This window comes from Ranitomeya variabilis, chromosome 2 (assembly GCF_051348905.1).
Source record: "Ranitomeya variabilis isolate aRanVar5 chromosome 2, aRanVar5.hap1, whole genome shotgun sequence".
NCBI classification, from domain to species: domain Eukaryota; kingdom Metazoa; phylum Chordata; class Amphibia; order Anura; family Dendrobatidae; genus Ranitomeya; species Ranitomeya variabilis.
The window spans coordinates 656,102,670-656,121,888 of NC_135233.1; the positions used below are offsets into that span (position 1 = coordinate 656,102,670).

General features: G+C 41.0%; 1 protein-coding gene across 1 annotated transcript in view; it reads right to left on the bottom strand.

Annotated features, from left to right (window-relative positions):
• The window catches only part of GINM1 (glycosylated integral membrane protein 1), a 56,671-nt gene that overhangs the window by 33,349 nt on the left and 4,103 nt on the right, over window positions 1-19,219 (bottom strand). Inside the window, exons 2-3 of the mRNA XM_077289184.1 lie at window positions 5,541-5,597; window positions 1,565-1,661 (exon numbers count right to left, since the gene is read on the bottom strand). Of these exons, the coding sequence (XP_077145299.1) occupies window positions 1,565-1,661; window positions 5,541-5,597 (154 nt within the window). The remainder of the gene's footprint in view (window positions 1-1,564; window positions 1,662-5,540; window positions 5,598-19,219) is intronic.

Genomic DNA, 19,219 nt, shown 5'->3' on the forward strand with positions numbered 1-19,219 from the left:
ATCTTTGTACTCCAATGAAGGTCATCCATGGGCTAAAGTATTGCAATTTATAGTGTGAAAAACTTAGATCACAAAAAAGATATGAAAACACAAACTTCAAAAAGTTTAACCCCTTCCCACAAAAGCCTATTTTCACCTTCCTGACCAGGCCAAATTTTTTTTAGTTTTGAGCAGTGTCACTTTATGAGAACTCGAATGCTTCAACGGATAACACTGATTCTGATAAAAAAAAAGCAAACTGACATTTTCTTAAAAATTCGCAATTTTCAAAGTTTGAATTTTTATGCCTTTAAACCAGATTGAAAATCTTCCTTCAGGGAATTTGTCTGAATCACATATTTCAGAGATTCTGATGGGATCCCAGATTAAGTGTTCCTTGTAGAGTACGGGATCAATATGAACCAAGCCTTATACTGGTCTTTGGGAGGCCGATAAACAAATCAACAGCAGTTCAGGAATTTGTTAATAGAGTCATGCGAGGACTTGTTTATTTGGGGAAGGCACATGAACAAAGAACAACAATTCAGAAATTGTTTTTTGGAGTTGTTTCCCCCATGCCATTCCCAGTGTGTTAAAAGTGATAAAGATGACTTGATTACAAGTAGATTACAGAAATACCACATTCCTAATTTTTTATTTTTTTTTACACTTTGCTGCTTTTACACAAATAAATACTTAGAAAAAAATGTTTTTACCTTGCTATATTCCAAGAGCTATAGCTTTTTATTTTTCCACTAATGGAGCTGAATGGGGGTTTGTTTTTTTGCGACATTTTCAGAGATATAATTTCTATTTACATACTACTTTTTGATCGCGTTTTATTACATTTTTGTTTGGCTGTACGATGAAAAAAATATAATTTTTTCCTTTATATTTCTTTTACAGTGTTCACTTTAGGTGTTAAATAGTGTGACAATTTTACAAAAAGGGTCGTTCTCAACGTAAGGATAGCAAACATGTACTGTACTTTTTATTTAAAAATTTTTTTTTACATAAAAATGTGTATTTATGGGCGCACATAAATATCTGATGAATCCCCCACTGACTAAGAGCTGGTTAGGGTATAAATTGAAAAATTCTCTTTCCAAAGACCTGACTCTCCATTAACTGGGGTGGAAGTTACATCAGTTATTAATACATCAATAATAATACAAAAAAAAAAAAAAAAAGCATGGTCAAATATAGTTTACTGTATAAACAATGGCAATAGATCCGTTATCGGCCTCTGTATGGTGCTTTTTTGTGTACCTATTGAATTATATAGGCAGGTCTAATCTGAAATACAAAATCGGACTAGCACATAATGCAATTTTTTTTCTGCAGACAACTGATCAGTTTAGAAAATCATTCATGTGAACGTACCAATTCACTAATACTGATCCGTGTGCTGTGTTTTCACCATTGACAGTGCTAGGTCCGAAACTATTTACATGCGATCACTGCCTGGTTGCCCAGACCCACTGAACCATTATACCATAGATTAGCGAGTTCCAAGGATGAAATACATTTTGTTCTGTGATCTTTCCAGTTTACAAAACTCATACTGACGACATAGACAACTTACTGATGTCCATAGTGCAGGTTATTCGAGAAACGCCTCTGTTTACAGGAAAACCATTTAGATTTATTTTTCCGCTTCTACAGTCAATATTGGAGCTGACCTAAATGGGACAGAGAAACTATTACAGCCCAAAACATTATATATAAAGGAAGATGCCAGCTGCAATGAACAGACAGTGAAAGCGAAGCTATCCCATCACAGTCAAAGTCAAAACTTAAGACTGACACAAACTTTGGTTTTCACAAAGTTTGCTGTTTATGTGTGTTTTTTTTTAGATCTCAGTCAGATGTTTCTATGGTTATTGAAGTACAATTATAAGTGTTTCAGAAGTTTTTGGATATTGGTCGGACGCCTCTCACAGCCAAACCATATTTCACACATTGCACTGACGGGGGGCAACACCCCAAAACACAGTGTCTGCAAACTGAGATTCTGGTTTGGCCATTATCCTAAGTCATGTGAGAAGGCTCGTTAAAGGGTCGACATTGACTTGTAGGATTGCTAACTTCCAATAGGTGGCACTACAGTTCTAGTTCTCTTCCTCTCTGAACAGACAATTAGCATAAGTTTTTTATAAAATTTTATTAACAAATCCATCAAGTTTATGTTAAGACTCAATATTTACAGTATTGACACATACTTTTCAAGACTTCTGCAATCCAACCTGGATATCAGCATCTGGGCAGCACGGTGGCTCAGTGGTTAGCATTCTAGCCTTGCAACAAGTGGGGGGGTACCACCAAGGACAACATCTGTGGAGGGTTTGTATGGGTTTCCTACAGTTTTCTCCCACACGCCAAAGACATATTAATAGAAAATTTAGATTGCGAGCCCCAATTGGCACAATGATGATGATGTGTGTAAAGGGCAGCGGAATATGATGGCGTTTAAATAAGAAAAGTATAAAAAATAAAATTTGAGCCAAATCCTGACTGACGTCAGCACATTCTACCACAATTTCTGCCTTTGTTTGTCCATCCACTTTGAGTTTTAAGAAAAGTTTCTCAATACTATTGAGATTTTAAAAGATTCCAGGCCAAAGAATACTTTCATATTTTGTTCACCGATCCACTTCGTTATCATTTTTGCCTTGGGACATGGTCTCTATAATGTTGGAAAAGCATTGTTCAGCCCCAAATTACTTCTGGATCAATGGGAGAAGTTTCTTTCGGAAAATATTTAGATAACATTTTTTATTCATCACAGTGTTCTTGGGCAAAATTGTGTGCGGGTCCACTCTATAAATGAAAAGCAACCACAAACATGAATGGTCACAGAATGCTTTACTATTGGCATGACAAAGGGGGTCACGCTCACCCTTTGTTCTCCAGACAACAATACTTCCTGATGTTCTAAACAGTTTAAAAGGTAGCTCATTGAAGAAAATAACTTTACGCCAGTCCTCTGTAGCCCAACACCTGCAGAATGTCAGTCTGCCCTTGAAGTGTTTCCAGGCAATAAGTGGCATCTTTGCTGCCTTTCTTGACACCAGACCAGTGTAAGCCTTTTGCCTGACTGTGTGTGCACAACAACACCTGCCTGCTGCCATTCCAGAGCAAGCTCTGCACTAGTTGAATCTTCTTTAGGAGACAGTCTTGTCACTTGCTGTACTTTTTAGGGTACCCTAAAACCCCTAAATCAACCATTTATCAGAAAAATAACTTCAATCTTATAAGCAGCAATGCCCCTGCCTGTAAAGCCCATTTGATGGAAAGCAATGAGGACTGCACGTTTCCTTAGAGGTAACCATGGTTAACAGAAAAAAGACAATGACTTCAGCACTGGCCCCTTTTAAAAAGGTGTTGTCCACTACTCTAAGAACCCCCTCTAAGTCTATGTTTGCCCCCAGTAAAATAATGCTTATACTTATGACATTTATTAAGTAGGTTTAAAAGTCAACGCATTTCCATGTCCTGATGAAGAGGTCCTGTGTGACCTTGACTTTTAACCCTGCTTAAATATCATTACTTTATTATCTGCTACCAGCAGTGCATGAGTGATACCTCCAGGCTCCTTTCTGTACCTTTGGTCCACCTCCTGACGGGTATCTGTGCAGCAGCTGTCACATGTCCGCTATGTGTTGCCTTTAGCAACCTTACAAGGTCGCTTTATCCCTTTCCAGTTTTTCCTCATTAATTTTGTAGAATGAAAGATAAAACTTTCCATTGTACTGTGTTATCTTTCTATCTCCTCTTAAACTGCCAGCACTCCAAACAGGGAGTGACTGTAGTTTAGCAGAGGAAATTGGCAAGCGACAAGTCAGAATTCATGGATGTGTAAAAACATGGATTGACTGGTGAGATAAAAAGGGAGCGAGTTTCTGGCGAGTTTTTCTCCTTTTGGGTTTCTATGGGGAGTCACAGTTGCATTTTGTGTAGAATAACAGGGGTTTCATCAGTAAAACATACATTAAAAAACGCGGTTTCAAAATTACACCAAAAACACATGAAAAAAAACTTATGGAAAAATGGTAGCAAAAAAAGCAATAAATCAAAGAAACTGATGTTGGTGCAGATACCTGTAAACGAAACACAGCAGGAAAAAAAGCAGCATTATTGCATATGGGAACATGTCGGTAGTATAGAGAAAAAAAAAAAAAAAAACACTACTAGAGCATCCTATAGGTTGAACATAAATACAGCATTGTCTAAAAATACAGAAAAATGTATACAATTCTAACAAAACAAATGCATTATAAATGAAAAGACCAACTAAAGTTACCGTACTTAGCCCCCAGCAACACATGGCACGCGTGTCAAGCATCAGTGTGACTTGTATGGAGGCAAAAAACATAATAAAATTCAACAGAAATTAAGTATATTTTGAATTGCCATATCCAATAGATATCAATTTATAATGTGAATATTGCAATTTAAAAAAAAATAATGTCAGAAAGCCATGTTACTCCATTGTATCAATTAAAATTACAGCTTGGCCCACGAAACAAACAACGCCTTTTGGCAATTAGGTTGACATACATATAAAATCTCATGGTTCTCAAAATTTGGGAAAAAAAAAGTTTGTTTTTTAACTTTAAAGGGAACCTGTCACCCCCAAAATCGAAGGTGATCATGGGCTTATCTACAGCATTCTGGAATGCTGTAGATAAGCCCCCCGGATGTATCCTGAAAGATGAGAAAAAGAGGTTAGATTATACTCACCCAGGGGCGGTCCCGCTGCGGTTCGGGTCCGGGGCCTCCCATCTTCTTACGATGACGTCCTCTTCTTGTCTTCACGCTGCGGCTCCGGCGCACTTGGCCTGCCCTGTTGAGGGTAGAGCAAAGTACTGCAGTGCGCAGGTGCCGGGAAAGGTCAGAGAGGCCCAGGGCCTGCGCACTGCAGTACTTTGCTCTACCCTCAACAGGGCAGACCATGTATGCCGGAGCCGCAGCGTCTATGAAGACGGGAGGCCCCGGACCAGACCAGGACGCCCATCGGTTCGGACCGCAGCGGGACTGCCCCAGGTGAGTATAATCTAACCTTTTTTTCCTCATCTTTCAGGATACATCGGGGGCTTATCTACAGCATGACAGAATGCTGTAGATAAGCCCCTGATGCCGGTGGGCTTAGCTCACCTTCGATTTTGGGGGTGACAGGTTCCCTTTAAAACTATTAAAACACAAACTACCGTACATAAATTTAAACGGCTACAATCATACTGACCAGCAGAATGAAGTTACATGCCAGAGTGTAGGGTAAAATGAAAAACAATAAAAAAAAGGGCAGAATTTCTATTTAGTTGCAGCCCATACCATGCACTACACAGTAAATTAAAAGGCGCCACAAAAAAAAAAAAAAAAGACTTCATGTAACGAAAAGCCTTTACAAAGCTACGCCAAGGGAAAAAAAACAAAAAACGTGTTTTCAGAAGTTGGGTACAAAAAAACAAAAAATTACTTTGCTCAAGGGTGTGTGGCTAAACTTGTAAGATCCTATTCACATTTAGATTAACCAAATATGACCAAATAAGTGGACTTACCTGTTGTGTCACCATCTTCTGTCCATGCAACGTTGTCACATTCACAGTTAGTGTCTTCTACAAAAAAAAAAAATATATACATAATAATAATAATAAAAATCACAATTTTAAGGCGCTCACAGATTTTAGAATGACCACACTTCTCTCAGATGAGGAATTGGTCAGAGGTGGGCATTTACATACAGATATTATGTTAACTCCTTACCGACTTATGACGTTCAGATTGTCATATGCCAGGTCACTGACTTTGACGCGGCCTTCATAACTGAGCACCTATATTTACCGGCAGATGATGGTGGCGGAAATACTCAGCCACCACCTGCCTCTAACAGATGTGTCTGGAGTGAAGCTCTGCCCACGGCTGTTAACCTGTTAAGTGCCATTGTAAATCTGTGACAGCGGCATTTACATCTCCCGCAAAAACAAGCCCTCACACGATAAGGTTGATGAAAAAATAAAAAAAGTTATGGCTTAGAAAAAGGAGGAAAAAAACGAAACCGCAGAAACAGAAAATCACCCAATCAGGAAGGGGCAAAACAATATTCCAGGAATTGTAAAATACATAGATGCAACTTACAGCGCATGCTTGCTCGCCCCTTTTGATAACAATATTTTTATGGAGTTAATATTGAATCATTTAACGGTGACACTATATTGCTTACAGCTGTGCTCAAAAGTTTACATACTCTGGCCGAATTTTTGCTTTCTTGACCTTTTTTCAGAGAATATGAATGGTAATATCAAAACTTTTTCTCGGCTCATGTTTAGTGGTTGGGTGAAGCCATTTATTGTCAAACTACTGTGTTTTCTCTTTTTAAAATCATAATGACAACCCAAAACATCCAAATGACCGTGATCAAAAGTTCACATACCCCATTTCTTCATACTGTGTATTGCCCCCTGTAACATCAATGACAGCTTGAAGTCTTTTGTGGTAGTTGTGGATGAGGTTCTTTATTTTCTCAGATGGTAAAGCTGCCCACTCTTCTTGGCAAAAAGCCTCCAGTTCCTGTAAATTCCTGGGCTGTCTAGCATGAACTGCGCACTTGAGATCTCCCCAGAGGGGCTCAATGATTTTGAGGTCAGGAGACTGAGATGGCCACTCCAGAACCTTCACTTTGTTCTGCTGTAGCTAATGACAGGTCGACTTGGCCTTGTGTTTTGGATTTTTGTCATGTTGTAACGTTCAAGTACATCCCCGTGTGCAGTTTCCGGCCCGATTGCAAATTTGCCTCCAGTATTTGCTGATAAGGTGCTGCATTCATCTTTTCTTCAATTTTGACCAAGTTTCCTGGGCCTTTGTAGTTCACACATCCCCAAAACATCAGCGATGCTCCACGGCCTTTCAGGGCTTATCTATAGCATTCTACAATGCATTATAGAATGCTGTAGATAAGCCCTGAAAGGCGGTGGCCGCATCTTATATTAGCCAATACTGCTGACAGGTGTGCTTTAAATATAACAACGTTTATTTAAATATGTACAAACAGAACTAGGCATATAAAAAAATACATAGTACCGACAAAGTTGATAGTCTTCCCACCCACTAAAGACTATTTTGAGGACATTATGATCTTTATACCTGTGTACACCTATCAACTTTGTTGGTACTATGTATTTTGATGTATATGCCTAGTTCTTTTTGCACATATTTAAATAAACTTTATTATGTGTAATTGTGGACTACAACGCTCCATGTTTTTTGTGGAGCATTTCAAATGGGAGTGTCCTTATTAATGAACAATTTTGTCCCTTTTAATTAAACCTTAGGAATAGGGCCTTATTTATTGCTATACTATGTACTCTGTTCTATTGATTCTGTCTTTCCCAAATTCTTATGAAAAGATTTGCACATCCTGCACGGAACCCAATTTATTATATATTTTAGGAGTCGGTCCATTTTATACCGATTTCGCCAAAATGGACACAGACTTCATGGCCCTGGTTGAACAAAAGATCTTGTATTAAATCCCTTAATGACTGCCGATTCGCATTAAAAACAGCAGTTACTAAGGGGAATAAGTGTATAGTGCCCACCAGAGTCACAAAGTCTCTGTGGCTTCAGCTACTGGGGGGTAGCCAAGACCATGGAGAACACGGTCAGGGCCAGTTTTTAGAATCCACGATAAATTGTAGTGCTGCGGTAGCACACTTGTGCATTGATGAGGCAGTGACCCACCAAGTTCAAACACAAAACTCCTTTAATGTGTTACTTCACGGCATTAAATGTCCAATTCACACACAATTGCATGTGATATTAGTGTCTATTTCACAGCACTACATCTAACACTATCCTTTTGATCGCAGTCACTAAAAAACACACCAGTCTTCCTCTGACCAGTTACCTTGGGAGTCTACACCACTGTGTTAATGTCTCTCACTCACAGCATAACACAGTGCATGATATCCTCCGAATCGCAGCAGAGAACCATATCCTCCTGTTTGCAGACACTACACACGCCAGTCGTCCTTTGACCAATTGCCGTGGGCGTCTGCACTGCTGTGTACGTTGTTGGTGCCAGACCTTTCAGCTGCCTTGGCTGTTCGGCTCAGCTTGCTTGTGTCGCTTCACGCACACAGCTGAGTCTGCAGGGCCTCTGCTCTGCACTCTCGCCGAACACCAGACTAAGGGTATGTGCACACGCTGCGGAACCGCAGCGGGTCCGCAGCTGTTTCCCATAAGTTTACACTACAATGTAAACCTATGGGAATCGAAATCCTCAGTGCACATGCTGCGGAAAAAAATGCGCGAAAACGCAGCGGTTTATATTCCGCAGCATGTCAATTCTTTACACCTGCTCCAATAGGAAAACTGCAGGTGTAAACCCGCACTAGAAACCACGATAATTCCGCAGTAAAAACCGCAGCGGTTTTGCACTGCGGATTTATCAATTCCGCTGCGGAAAATTCCACAATGGAATCCGCAGCGTGGGCACAAGCCCTTACACTGACATTACACCTGACACACCCAAACCCTTTACTGCAAGGCTTTTAACAAAGAAACCTGTGGCCTTCAGCCACATGGAAAACACAGGCCTGGAATGAAATGGACTGCACAACTACCATCCTGCAGTCTTTTCCACAACACAACATCCCAGCGCAGGTTTCCCCTAAATCTGCCTTGGACACTAGCATGTCCAAGACTAACATTTTTATTATTTCTAGTCTGCATTGCAGCCACCACTATGCCCGTGACTGCCATGGCCTTCATACACTTCCGTGCACAACCTGGGGAGAACACACAGTGACCCCTACCTGTGACATCGGTTACTGTTTCACCATTGCAATCACAGCTACACCTGCGACTGCAATGACCCCTCATGGCCTTACTACGCCTCCGTGCGCATCCAGGGGAGAACAAACAGCGACCCCTGTGACACCAGTCACTGCCTTACAAAATAAAAGTAAAATCCGCATTAAACATCATTTCTCTCTCTCCTCTGACATTATTTAATATGTCAGAGGAGAGAGAAAGGACCCCACAGTACCAGTAACGCTATCCCCTAGCCTCCCTCCTCATCCCGATGTAAAATGGCAGGCACCCAGCAACATTAGGAACCATATTAATTTGGTTTCTGATGTCTGGCTACTGTGATAGGGTCTATCATAGTGATCAAACTCCCACATGTTTACCAAAGACCACAGCACTTGGAATATGCACCTCTCTACTACCCCTAAAGTTGTTCTGGGAGAAAAGAGAATTACACTATGCATAAAGAACGGTCCTGTCAGATTAAAAAAAAAAAATAATCACATTTCTAGATCAATTTCAATAAATCCTTCTCCAATCTCGTAATCACTCTATTGATCTCTTCCCAATCAGAATAATAATAGTGATAGATTAGGTCTACTAGTGTTAGACTAGATGTAGGGGTTTTTGTGTTAGGCAGGCATAAATTATAATAATGGCCCTCAGAATCTTCACTGCAGATCAAGCATACACTCTGCTTTGCTTTGCTCCAGCAGTTCCAGGAGTGAAATTGAATCTGCTTCTGACTCCTCTTCCTCAAAGGGATCCAATAGCCCAATGATAGCAAAGTCAGTTGCTACTGCTGAAGCATTAAAAGGTAGGACCAAGTTCTGCAGTCCCCCCTCCATTGTGGTATCCCGACAATTCCTTTTCCCCACAACTTCCCTACTAAGGCTATGTACCCACGTTCAGGAATATCTGGAGAAATTTCCTGAGCTAATCCGGACTCCTTTGCAGGAAATCCACTTGCGTTTTTTGCAGATTTTTCCGGAGGTTCCCAATGCAATAATATAGCGGCAAATCAGCTAAAAATCCACAAAATTACGGTAATGAACATGCTGCATTTTTTCGCGGGAAAAAAATGCAACATGGGCACAAAAATTGCGGCAATGCATTAAATTGATGGGATGCTTAATGTAAGGCTATGTGCACACGTTCAGGATTTTTAGCGTTTTTTCTGCCGTTTTCCACAGAAAAAAAAAAACGCTTACATAAGCATCCCATCATTTTTAATGCATTCCACATTTTTTCTGCACATGCTGCGTTTTTTCCCGCGGCGGAATTGCATTCCGGAAAAAAACACAACATGTTCATTCTTTGTGCAGAATCGCGGGGATTCCGCACACATAGGAATGCATTGATCTGCTTACTTCCCGCATGGGGCTATGCCAACCATGTGGGAAGTAAGCGGATCATGTGCGGTTGGTACCCAGGGTGCAGGAGAGGAGACTCTCCTCCAGGCCCTGGGAACCATATAATTGTTAAAAAAAGAATTAAAATAAAAAATTGTGATATTCTCACCTTCCGGCGTCCCCCGCAGCCTTCCTGCTCCTGGCAATGCTCCCGTTCCCAGTAATGCCTTGCGAAAATGATCTGTGATGGCGAGCTTTCGAGGAGCGGGAAGGCTGCGGGGGACGCCGGAAGGTGAGAATATCACGATTTTTTTTTCTTTCTTACATTATATCTTTTTACTTTTGATGCTGCATAGGCAGCATCAATAGTAAAAAGTTGGTCACACTTGTCAAACACTGTTTGACAAGTGTGACCAACCTGTCAATCAGTTTTCCAAGCATTGCTACAGATCGCTTGGAAAACGCTAGTGTTTAGTGGGAATACGCATGCCAATTCTGCATGCGATATACCCATGGCAGGGATGCAGAATTGCCACGGAATTTTCCACTGCAATTCTACAACGTGTGCACTTAGCCTAAGCGTTTTTTAAGCGTTTTTGCAGCGGAAAACTGCCGAAAAAAAGGTGAAAAATCCAGGACGTGTGCACATAACCTGAAAGAATAATTTTTGAATTCTTATACCCCAGAGAAAAATGTTGCAGTTGACAAGTCCCTTATAAGTTTCAAGAGCAGTCTGTCATTCCGCCAATTCATCCCCTCCAAATGAGCCAAATATGGTGTAAAATTATACAAAATATGTGAGCGCATAAAGAGGGTACGACTTGAACCTAATTTACAAAATTAGGGACCGCCAAATAAACCCAAACAGCCACCAAAAAATTGAGACCTCGGATAAAATTATCTGGGAGTTAACCATGACATGTTTACATCAAGGGTGCCACGTGAACACTGACAATCACACCAGTGTCGCTCTATATATCCTGCAAATACCCTTGTATTTTCTGTATTTGTAGTCAGAAAAAAACAAGTAGGCTTTCCATCACAGTTGGTGTTTAGAAGTTTGAAGAAGGGGATGTAATTCTCCCTGGCAAGTGACCAACTTCTGGCAGTGAAATAGAACAACAAGATAGACATGTACATGCCGATCACACTGAAGGCGTCAGACAGGGGTGCCACCACGGATGCACAAAAACCAGTCTGCACTACAGACCATTATAAATTTAAGGGTGACGTTGATGTGTCAGACAAGGTGCTGCAAATATACCTGGTGAAGTGGAAGACCAGGGACTTTTATAATAAGGTAGCAATCTACCTTACCCAGATTGCTACCTTTAACAGCTTCGTCCTCCATAAAAAGTGTCAATGAGTGCTTACTTCCCTTCAGTTCCAGCAGAAAATTGTTGAGTGTCTCCTAATTGACTCAACGGCATAGGAGGCATCCTTGAAGTCTGAGGATGTTTGGAGACTTATAGAGCGACCTTTTATTCGTCTTGTCCCTGCCACTCCCACACAAAACAGATGACTGGACGAGCATGATCATTTTATTGGAGGATCTCTAATAATGAGGCTGTTCCTTAGTTATACGCTATACTATAGGCTTTACTGCATGATTCTTGTCGAACCTCCTATACCAGACAATACTTTGAGAATTCTTTACGGGACTGGTTGCTTTGTGCACATCGCAGTTCCTACTTTGACGGGCAGGTAGCACTTTGCTTTGCACATTCATCCCTTATATAAGAATTGATGGAGCTAAAGAGACATTGTACAACTAGTCTCTTTGAAAGATAAACGTGTCATTCTAGCCCTGCTGGTGTTCTTTCATCTTTGGAACAACCTCAGGTTTGTCACATAGTTGGCTGCATTTTCCTTCACATTTTGCTCATCATTCCAGTACATTTTATTCTTCATGCGATAAAATACACAATTGCGGGACAATTTTTGTTCACAATACCAAACTATATAATCAAAATATGTGTTTTAGGGGCATGCTCTGCTCTGAGTAATAATTCCTAGAAGGATTTTCTTGTTAAAGGGAACCTGTCACCTCCAAGATAGAGGGTGAGCTAAGCTCACCGCCATCAGGGGCTTATCTACAGCATTCTGGAATGCTGTAGATAAGCCCCCGATGTAACCTGCAAGATGAGAAAAAGAGGTTAGATTATACTCACCCAGGGGCGGTCCCGGTCCCGATCCGGTTCAATGGGTGTCGCGGTCTGGGGCCTCCCATCTTCATAGGATGACGTCCTCTTCTTGTCTTCACACTGCAGCTCCGGCGCAGGCGTACTTTGTCTGCCTTGTTGAGGGCAGAGCAAAATACTGCAGTGCGCAGGCGCTGGGCCTCCCTGACCTTTCCCGGCGCCTGCGCACTACAGTACTTTGCTCTGCCCTCAACAGGGCAGACAAAGTACGCCTGCGCCAGAGATGCAGCGTGAAGACCAGAAGAGGACGTCATCCTATGAAGATGGGAGGCCCCGGACCGTGACGCCCACCGGATCGGACCACCCGCGTGAGTATAATCTAACCTCTTTTTCTCATCTTTTAGGATACATGGGGGGCTTATCTACAGCACTACAGAATGCTGTAGATAAGCCCCTGATGCCGGTGGGCTTAGCTCACCCTTGATTTTGGGGGTGACAGGTTCCCTTTAAGTAGCTCAATGTCTCTGTAAGCTTTGAATAGGTCCTGGAATTCCTTCAATTTTACCCAAATGACCAAACGCTGCGCCATCTATTCTAGGCACAGCCATGTGTCCAGTACTCACAATGGTGCTATATTGGATGTATTTCTAAACAATGGAAAACTAGAGGAATACAATTTTGAGGTGTGTTTCTCAGAATGTACAAAAAAAGATTCATAAAAATCACAGTGAAAAAAATGCAAATTGAACAATTTCAAGCTTGTTTTGCATCAGCATAAATAATGGTGGTATCAAACTACTCACTACCTCCTTAGATAAGTACTTTAGAGAGAATAATTTACAAAAAAGAACGTTATAGGGGTTTTCAAACTTTTTGAATCCATGTGGGGTATAGCCGCGCTCATTAGAAAGTGGTTAACAAATTGTACGGGTTCACTAATTCATCTTACCTGTTTCAAAAGTGAGAAATTTGGAGCTAAAGCAACACTTGTGAAAGAAATGTAAATTTTCAATATGAGGACCTAATGTTAAATTCTGTGTAATATGGGTACAAAATGCTCACTATACCCCCAAATAAAATACTTGAGGGGAATAGTTTCCAAAATGGGGTTACTTGTCTGGGTTTTCTGTTGCTTAGGCACCTTACGGGCTCTCCAAATGTGACATGTCGCCTGCAATCTCTTTCAGACAAATTTGTGTTCCAAAATTCAATAGTGCTCCTTGACTTCCAAGCCCCGCCATTTGTTAAAACAGAGGTTTCTGAACACACGTGGGGTATCAGCGTGTTCAGAAGAAAGTGGGTAACAAATTTTGAGCCCATTTTGTCGCTATATCCCTTGTAAAAGTGAAAAATGTGGAGATAATGCAACATTTTAGAGGTAAAATTTAAATTTTTTATTCACTCCACTTTCCATTAATTCCTGTGCAGAACCTGAAGGGTTAAAAACAAATCCTGACAACAGTTTTGAAGTATTTGAGGAGTGCAGTATTTAAAATAGTATTACATTTGGAGAGTTTCCAATATATGGGCCCTGCATAGTCCCCACGAAATCTGAATAGGTCCCTGAAGAGACAGGTTTTGTAAGTTTATTGAAAAGATGAGAAATTGATGCTAAAATTCTAACCTCTCTAATACCCTAACAAAATAAAATGACATCTGAAAAAAAAAAAAAAAAAAATGATGCAAATGTAAAGTAGACATATGTCAAATATTATTTATTAAATTATTTTGTACAGCATGACTAACTGGTTTAAGTATATAAAACTGAAATTTTGAAAACTGATTTTCAGGCAAAATTGTGATATTTTCACAAATAAAATGCAAAAAAACAAAAAAAAAACACAACCTAAATTTACCAATAACAAAGTACAATGTGTCATGAAAAAACAGTCTCAGAATTACTGGGATAGGTTGATGTTAACAGTTATTACCACAAAGTGACACTGGTCAGATTTCTGAAATTTGGTCTGGTCATTAAGGTCAAAATTAGTTTGGTCACAGAAGAACAACCTCAACGTCTTTATTGTTTAAAATTGCAAAGTGCTTGTAAAGGCAAGCAATGATGCTTTTTATCTCTCTTTTTCAAATTATCTCTTTTCAAGAATGCACGGATTTTTAACTATATAGCTCACTGCTCGTTGACAAAGCTAAGGCCGGCGTCACACTAGCGAATATTACGGACGTATGAGAGGTGCAGAAAATACGGATTGCATACGGTACAATGATTCTCTATGGCCCAGCTCCTATCTGCCGTATTTTACTGATCCGTATTATACGGTCTTGTACGGCCGTAGAAAATCGCAGCATGCTGCATTTGTCACCGTAACGCGCAAAAAAATCACCAATGAAAGTCTATGGGGGCGAGAAAAATACGGATTACACACGGACCAGCAGTGTGACTTGGGAGAAATACGCACCGGTGTTATAGAGAAAAGCCAGCAATTCATTGCAGTGTACAGTAAAATCACACTGACAATAGAATAGGTTGAATAAATGTGCACACATAGAATAGGTATATATAATAGTGAGACACATACATATACACATATATATTTTTCATACAGCGCTAGATATCATAAAAGCCGGTAATTCAATTGCCGGCTTTTGCCATCTCCTTCCCAAACCTGACATATGATATGAGACATGGTTTACATACAGTAAACCATCTCATATCCCTTTTTTTTTTGCATATTCCACACTACTAATGCTAGTAGTGTGTATGTGCAAAATTTGGGCACTGTAGCTATTAAATTAAAGGGTTAAATGGCGGAAAAAATTGGCGTGGGCTCCCGCGCAATTTTCTCCGCCAGAGTGGTAAAGCCAGTGACTGAGGGCAGATATTAATAGCCTAGAGAGGATCCATGGTTATTGGCCCCCCCTGACTAAAAACATCTGCCCCCAGCCACCCCAGAAAAGGCACATCTGGAAGATGCGCCTATTCTGGCACTTGGCCACTCTCTTCCCACTTCAGTGTAGCGGTGGGATATGGGGTAATGAAGGGTTAATGTCACCTTGCTATTGTAAGGTGACATTAAGCCAGATTAATAATGGAGGTGTCAATTATGACACCTATCCATTATTAATCCAATAGTACGAAATGGTTAAAAAAAACAAAAAAAAAAAAACACACACATTATTACAAAGTACTTTAATGAAATAAAGACACAGGGTGTAGTAATATTTTATTATTCTCTTAATCCACCTGAAGACCCTCGTTCTGTAAAAAAGGAAAAATAAAAAATCAACAATATCCCATACCTTCCGTCATTCTTGAACGTCCCACGATGTAAATCATCTGAAGGGGTTAAATCATTTTACACCCAGGAGCTCTGCTAAGGCAGCTGTGCTCCTGGTTGTAAAACCCCCGGGAATGAATGGAATGCAGGGGAATGACCTGTAGTTACCTTGAGTAGCGGTGATGCGCCCTCTGCTGGATGTCTGTTATGATCCGGTGACCTTGGAGCCGCATGAGAGACTTTCTCAGGAGTAGATGGAAAACTGTACTGACCGCAAACCCTAAACTAACACCGCAACTAGAAGTAGCCGTGGGATGTACCTAACACGTCCTAGACACCTCGACACAGCCGGAGGACTAAATACCCCTATAGATGGAAATGGGAATTCTATCTTGCCTCAGAGCAGAACCCCAAAGGATAGGCAGCCCCCCACAAATATTGACTGTGAGTTTAAGAGGAAAGACACACGCAGGCAGAAAAACAGGATTTAGCAAAAGAGGCACTTCTAGCTAAATAGAAAAGGATAGGACAGAATTCTAAGCGGTCAGTATTAAAATCCTAAAAATATCCACAGCAGATAATACAAATATTCTACATCTAACTAAAGACATAGAAAGTATATCTGCATCTCCTGAGAATCCAGCATGAATGAAAAATCCAAACAAAGTCTAAGGCTACGTTCACATTTGCGGTCAGCGCCGCAGCGTCGGGCGCCGCAGCGGCGCCGCATGCGTCATGCGCCCCTATACTTAACATGGGGGCGCATGGACATGCGTTGTGCTGCGTTTTGCGCCGCATGGCCGCAAGCGTTGGACGCAAGAAACGCTTCAAGTTGCATTTTTTTTGCGTCCAACTTGCGGGCAAAAACGACGCATGCGGCGCAAAACGCAGCGTTTTAGCGTGCGTTTTGCCGCGTTTTTGTTTGCGTTGTGCGCTGCGGCGCCGACGCTGCGGCGCACAACGCAAATGTGAACGTAGCCTAAGCTGGACAAAAACACAATGAATTGCACTGAATTGCAAAGCACACTGCATGTGTGCACAGAGACAAAAAAACAGACACTTATCTTAGCTGAATTGGCAGCAGGGCATGAGGAGCCAGAGAGAGATGCAATCCCTCCAATAACAATAGTAGACAACTGGCAAGGACTCCTGGATCCTGCAAACCTAAATACCTAGTAGAGCTGCAATCAGCAGAAACACCTGCCCTGGATTACAACCCCAAGACAACTGCACTACCACCAACAACCACCGGAGGGAGCCCAAGAGCAGAATTCACAACAGATGTCCTCATATGAACTCGAGCCTTGGAAAAGTTCTCACGCTCGAGTTCGTATGAGGACATCCAGCAGGGGGCGCATCACCGCAACTCAAGGTAACTACAGGACATTCCCCTGCATTACCTTCATTCACAACATTTTACAGACAGGAGTGACTGCATTAGCAAAGCTCCTGGCTGTAAAATGATGTAACCCCTTCAGATGGATTTACATCGTGGGACTGAATGAACGACGGAAGGTATGGGATATTGTTGATTTTTTATTTTACCTTTTTTACAGGACGAGGGTCTTCAGGTGGATTACCAGTATAATAAAATATTAAAACACCCTGTGTCTTTATTTCATTAAAATACTTTTAAATAATGTGTGTGTGTTTTATTAACCATTTCGTACTATTGAATTAATAATGGATAGGTGTCATAATTGACGCCTCTCCATTATTAATCTGGCTTAATGTCACCTTACAATAGCAAGGTGTCATTAACCCTCTATTACCCCATATCCCACCGCTACAGGGGAGTGGGAAGAGAGAGGCCAAGTGCCAGAATAGGCGCATCTTCCAGATGTGCCTTCTCTGGGGTGGCTGGGGGCAGATGTTTGTAGCCAGGGGGGGCCAATAACCATGGACCCGCTCTAGGCTATTAATATCTGCCCTCAGTCACCGGCTTTACCACTCTGGTGGAGGAAATTGCGCGGGAGCCCACACCAATTTTTTCCGCGATTTAACCCTTTATTTTACAAGCTACAGCGCCCAAATTTTGCACATACACACTACTAACATTAGTAGTGTGGAATATGCAAAAAAAAAAAGGGATATGAGATGGTTTACTGCATGTAAACCATGTCTCATATCCTGTCGGGTTTGTGAAGGAGAAATGAAAAGCCAGCAATTGAATTACCGGCTTTTCTGCAATCTAGAAATGAATATATATATATATATATATATATATATATATATATATATATATATATATATATATATATATATATATATATATATATATATATATATATATATATATATATATATATATATATATATATATATATATATATATATATATATATATATATATATATATATATATATATATATATATATATATATATAGTGTGTGTGTGTGTGTGTGTGTGTGTGTGTGTGTGTGTGTGTGTGTGTGTGTGTGTGTGTGTGTGTGTGTGTGTGTGTGTGTGTGTGTGTGTGTATATATATGCATATACACACACACTCTCTCTCTCTCTCTCTCTCTCTCTCTCTCTCTATATATATATATATATATATATATATATAGTTAGTGTGTGTGTGTGTGTGTGTGTGTGTGTGTGTGTGTGTGTGTGTGTGTGTGTGTGTGTGTGTGTGTGTGTGTGTGTGTGTGTGTGTGTGTGTGTGTGTGTGTGTGTGTGTATATATATATATATATGCATATACACACACACTCTCTCTCTCTCTCTCTCTCTCTCTCTCTATATATATATCTCTCCATCTATCTAGAGAGAGAGAGACTGTATATATGTTTTAACGAACATTTAAAGGGACTCTGTCACCTGAATTTGGAGGGAACAATTTTCAGCCATAGGGGCGGGTTTTTCGGGTGTTTGATTCACCCTTTCCTTACCCGCTGGCTACAATATTGGATTGAAGTTCATTCTCTGTCCTCCGTAGTACATGCCTGCACAAGGCAATCTTGCCTTGCGCAGGCGTGTACTATGGAGGACAGAGAATGAACTTCAATCCAATATTGCAGCCAGCATGTAGCCAGCGGGTAAGGAAAGGGTGAATCAAACACCCAAAAACCCCGCCCCTATGGCTGAAAATTGTTCCCTCAAAATTCAGGTGACAGAGTCCCTTTAAGCCCATGAATCCATTAGATGTCAGTTTTGCAAGCCTGCGAGAAAATCTCGCAGTACGGATGCCATACGGATTACATACGGAGGATGCCATGCGCAAAATACGCTGACACACCCTGACTATGGATGACATACGGATCACTATTTTGGGAACATTTCTGCGTATTACGGCTGTAAAAAATGGACCGTATTTACATACGCTGAGTGTGACGCCGGCCTAATGGCCGCCTTGACCATCTATTAGAGCGTCGCTTTCCTGGGCAAGCACCGCAAACTAGCAAGCTGTGTGAACACACATCCAGGCAGCTTCAGTGACCCCGTGCTCGGATTCTGCAGAAGCAAAGCTGCATCAGAGAGCACAGCTCAGATCAGTGGCACAACCGCTCTGTTGGTCTGAACTGCCATTCTCATCTGCTATCACTTTAGTACTCCAGAGAGAACACAATCACTCTATCCTCGTTTCCAACATTGCGGTGTCCTCTGATATCATACAAATCACTCTCTCCTGGCGTCTGACATTGCTGTCTCATCTGCTATCACTTCAGTACTCCATGGAGAACACAATCACTCTCTCC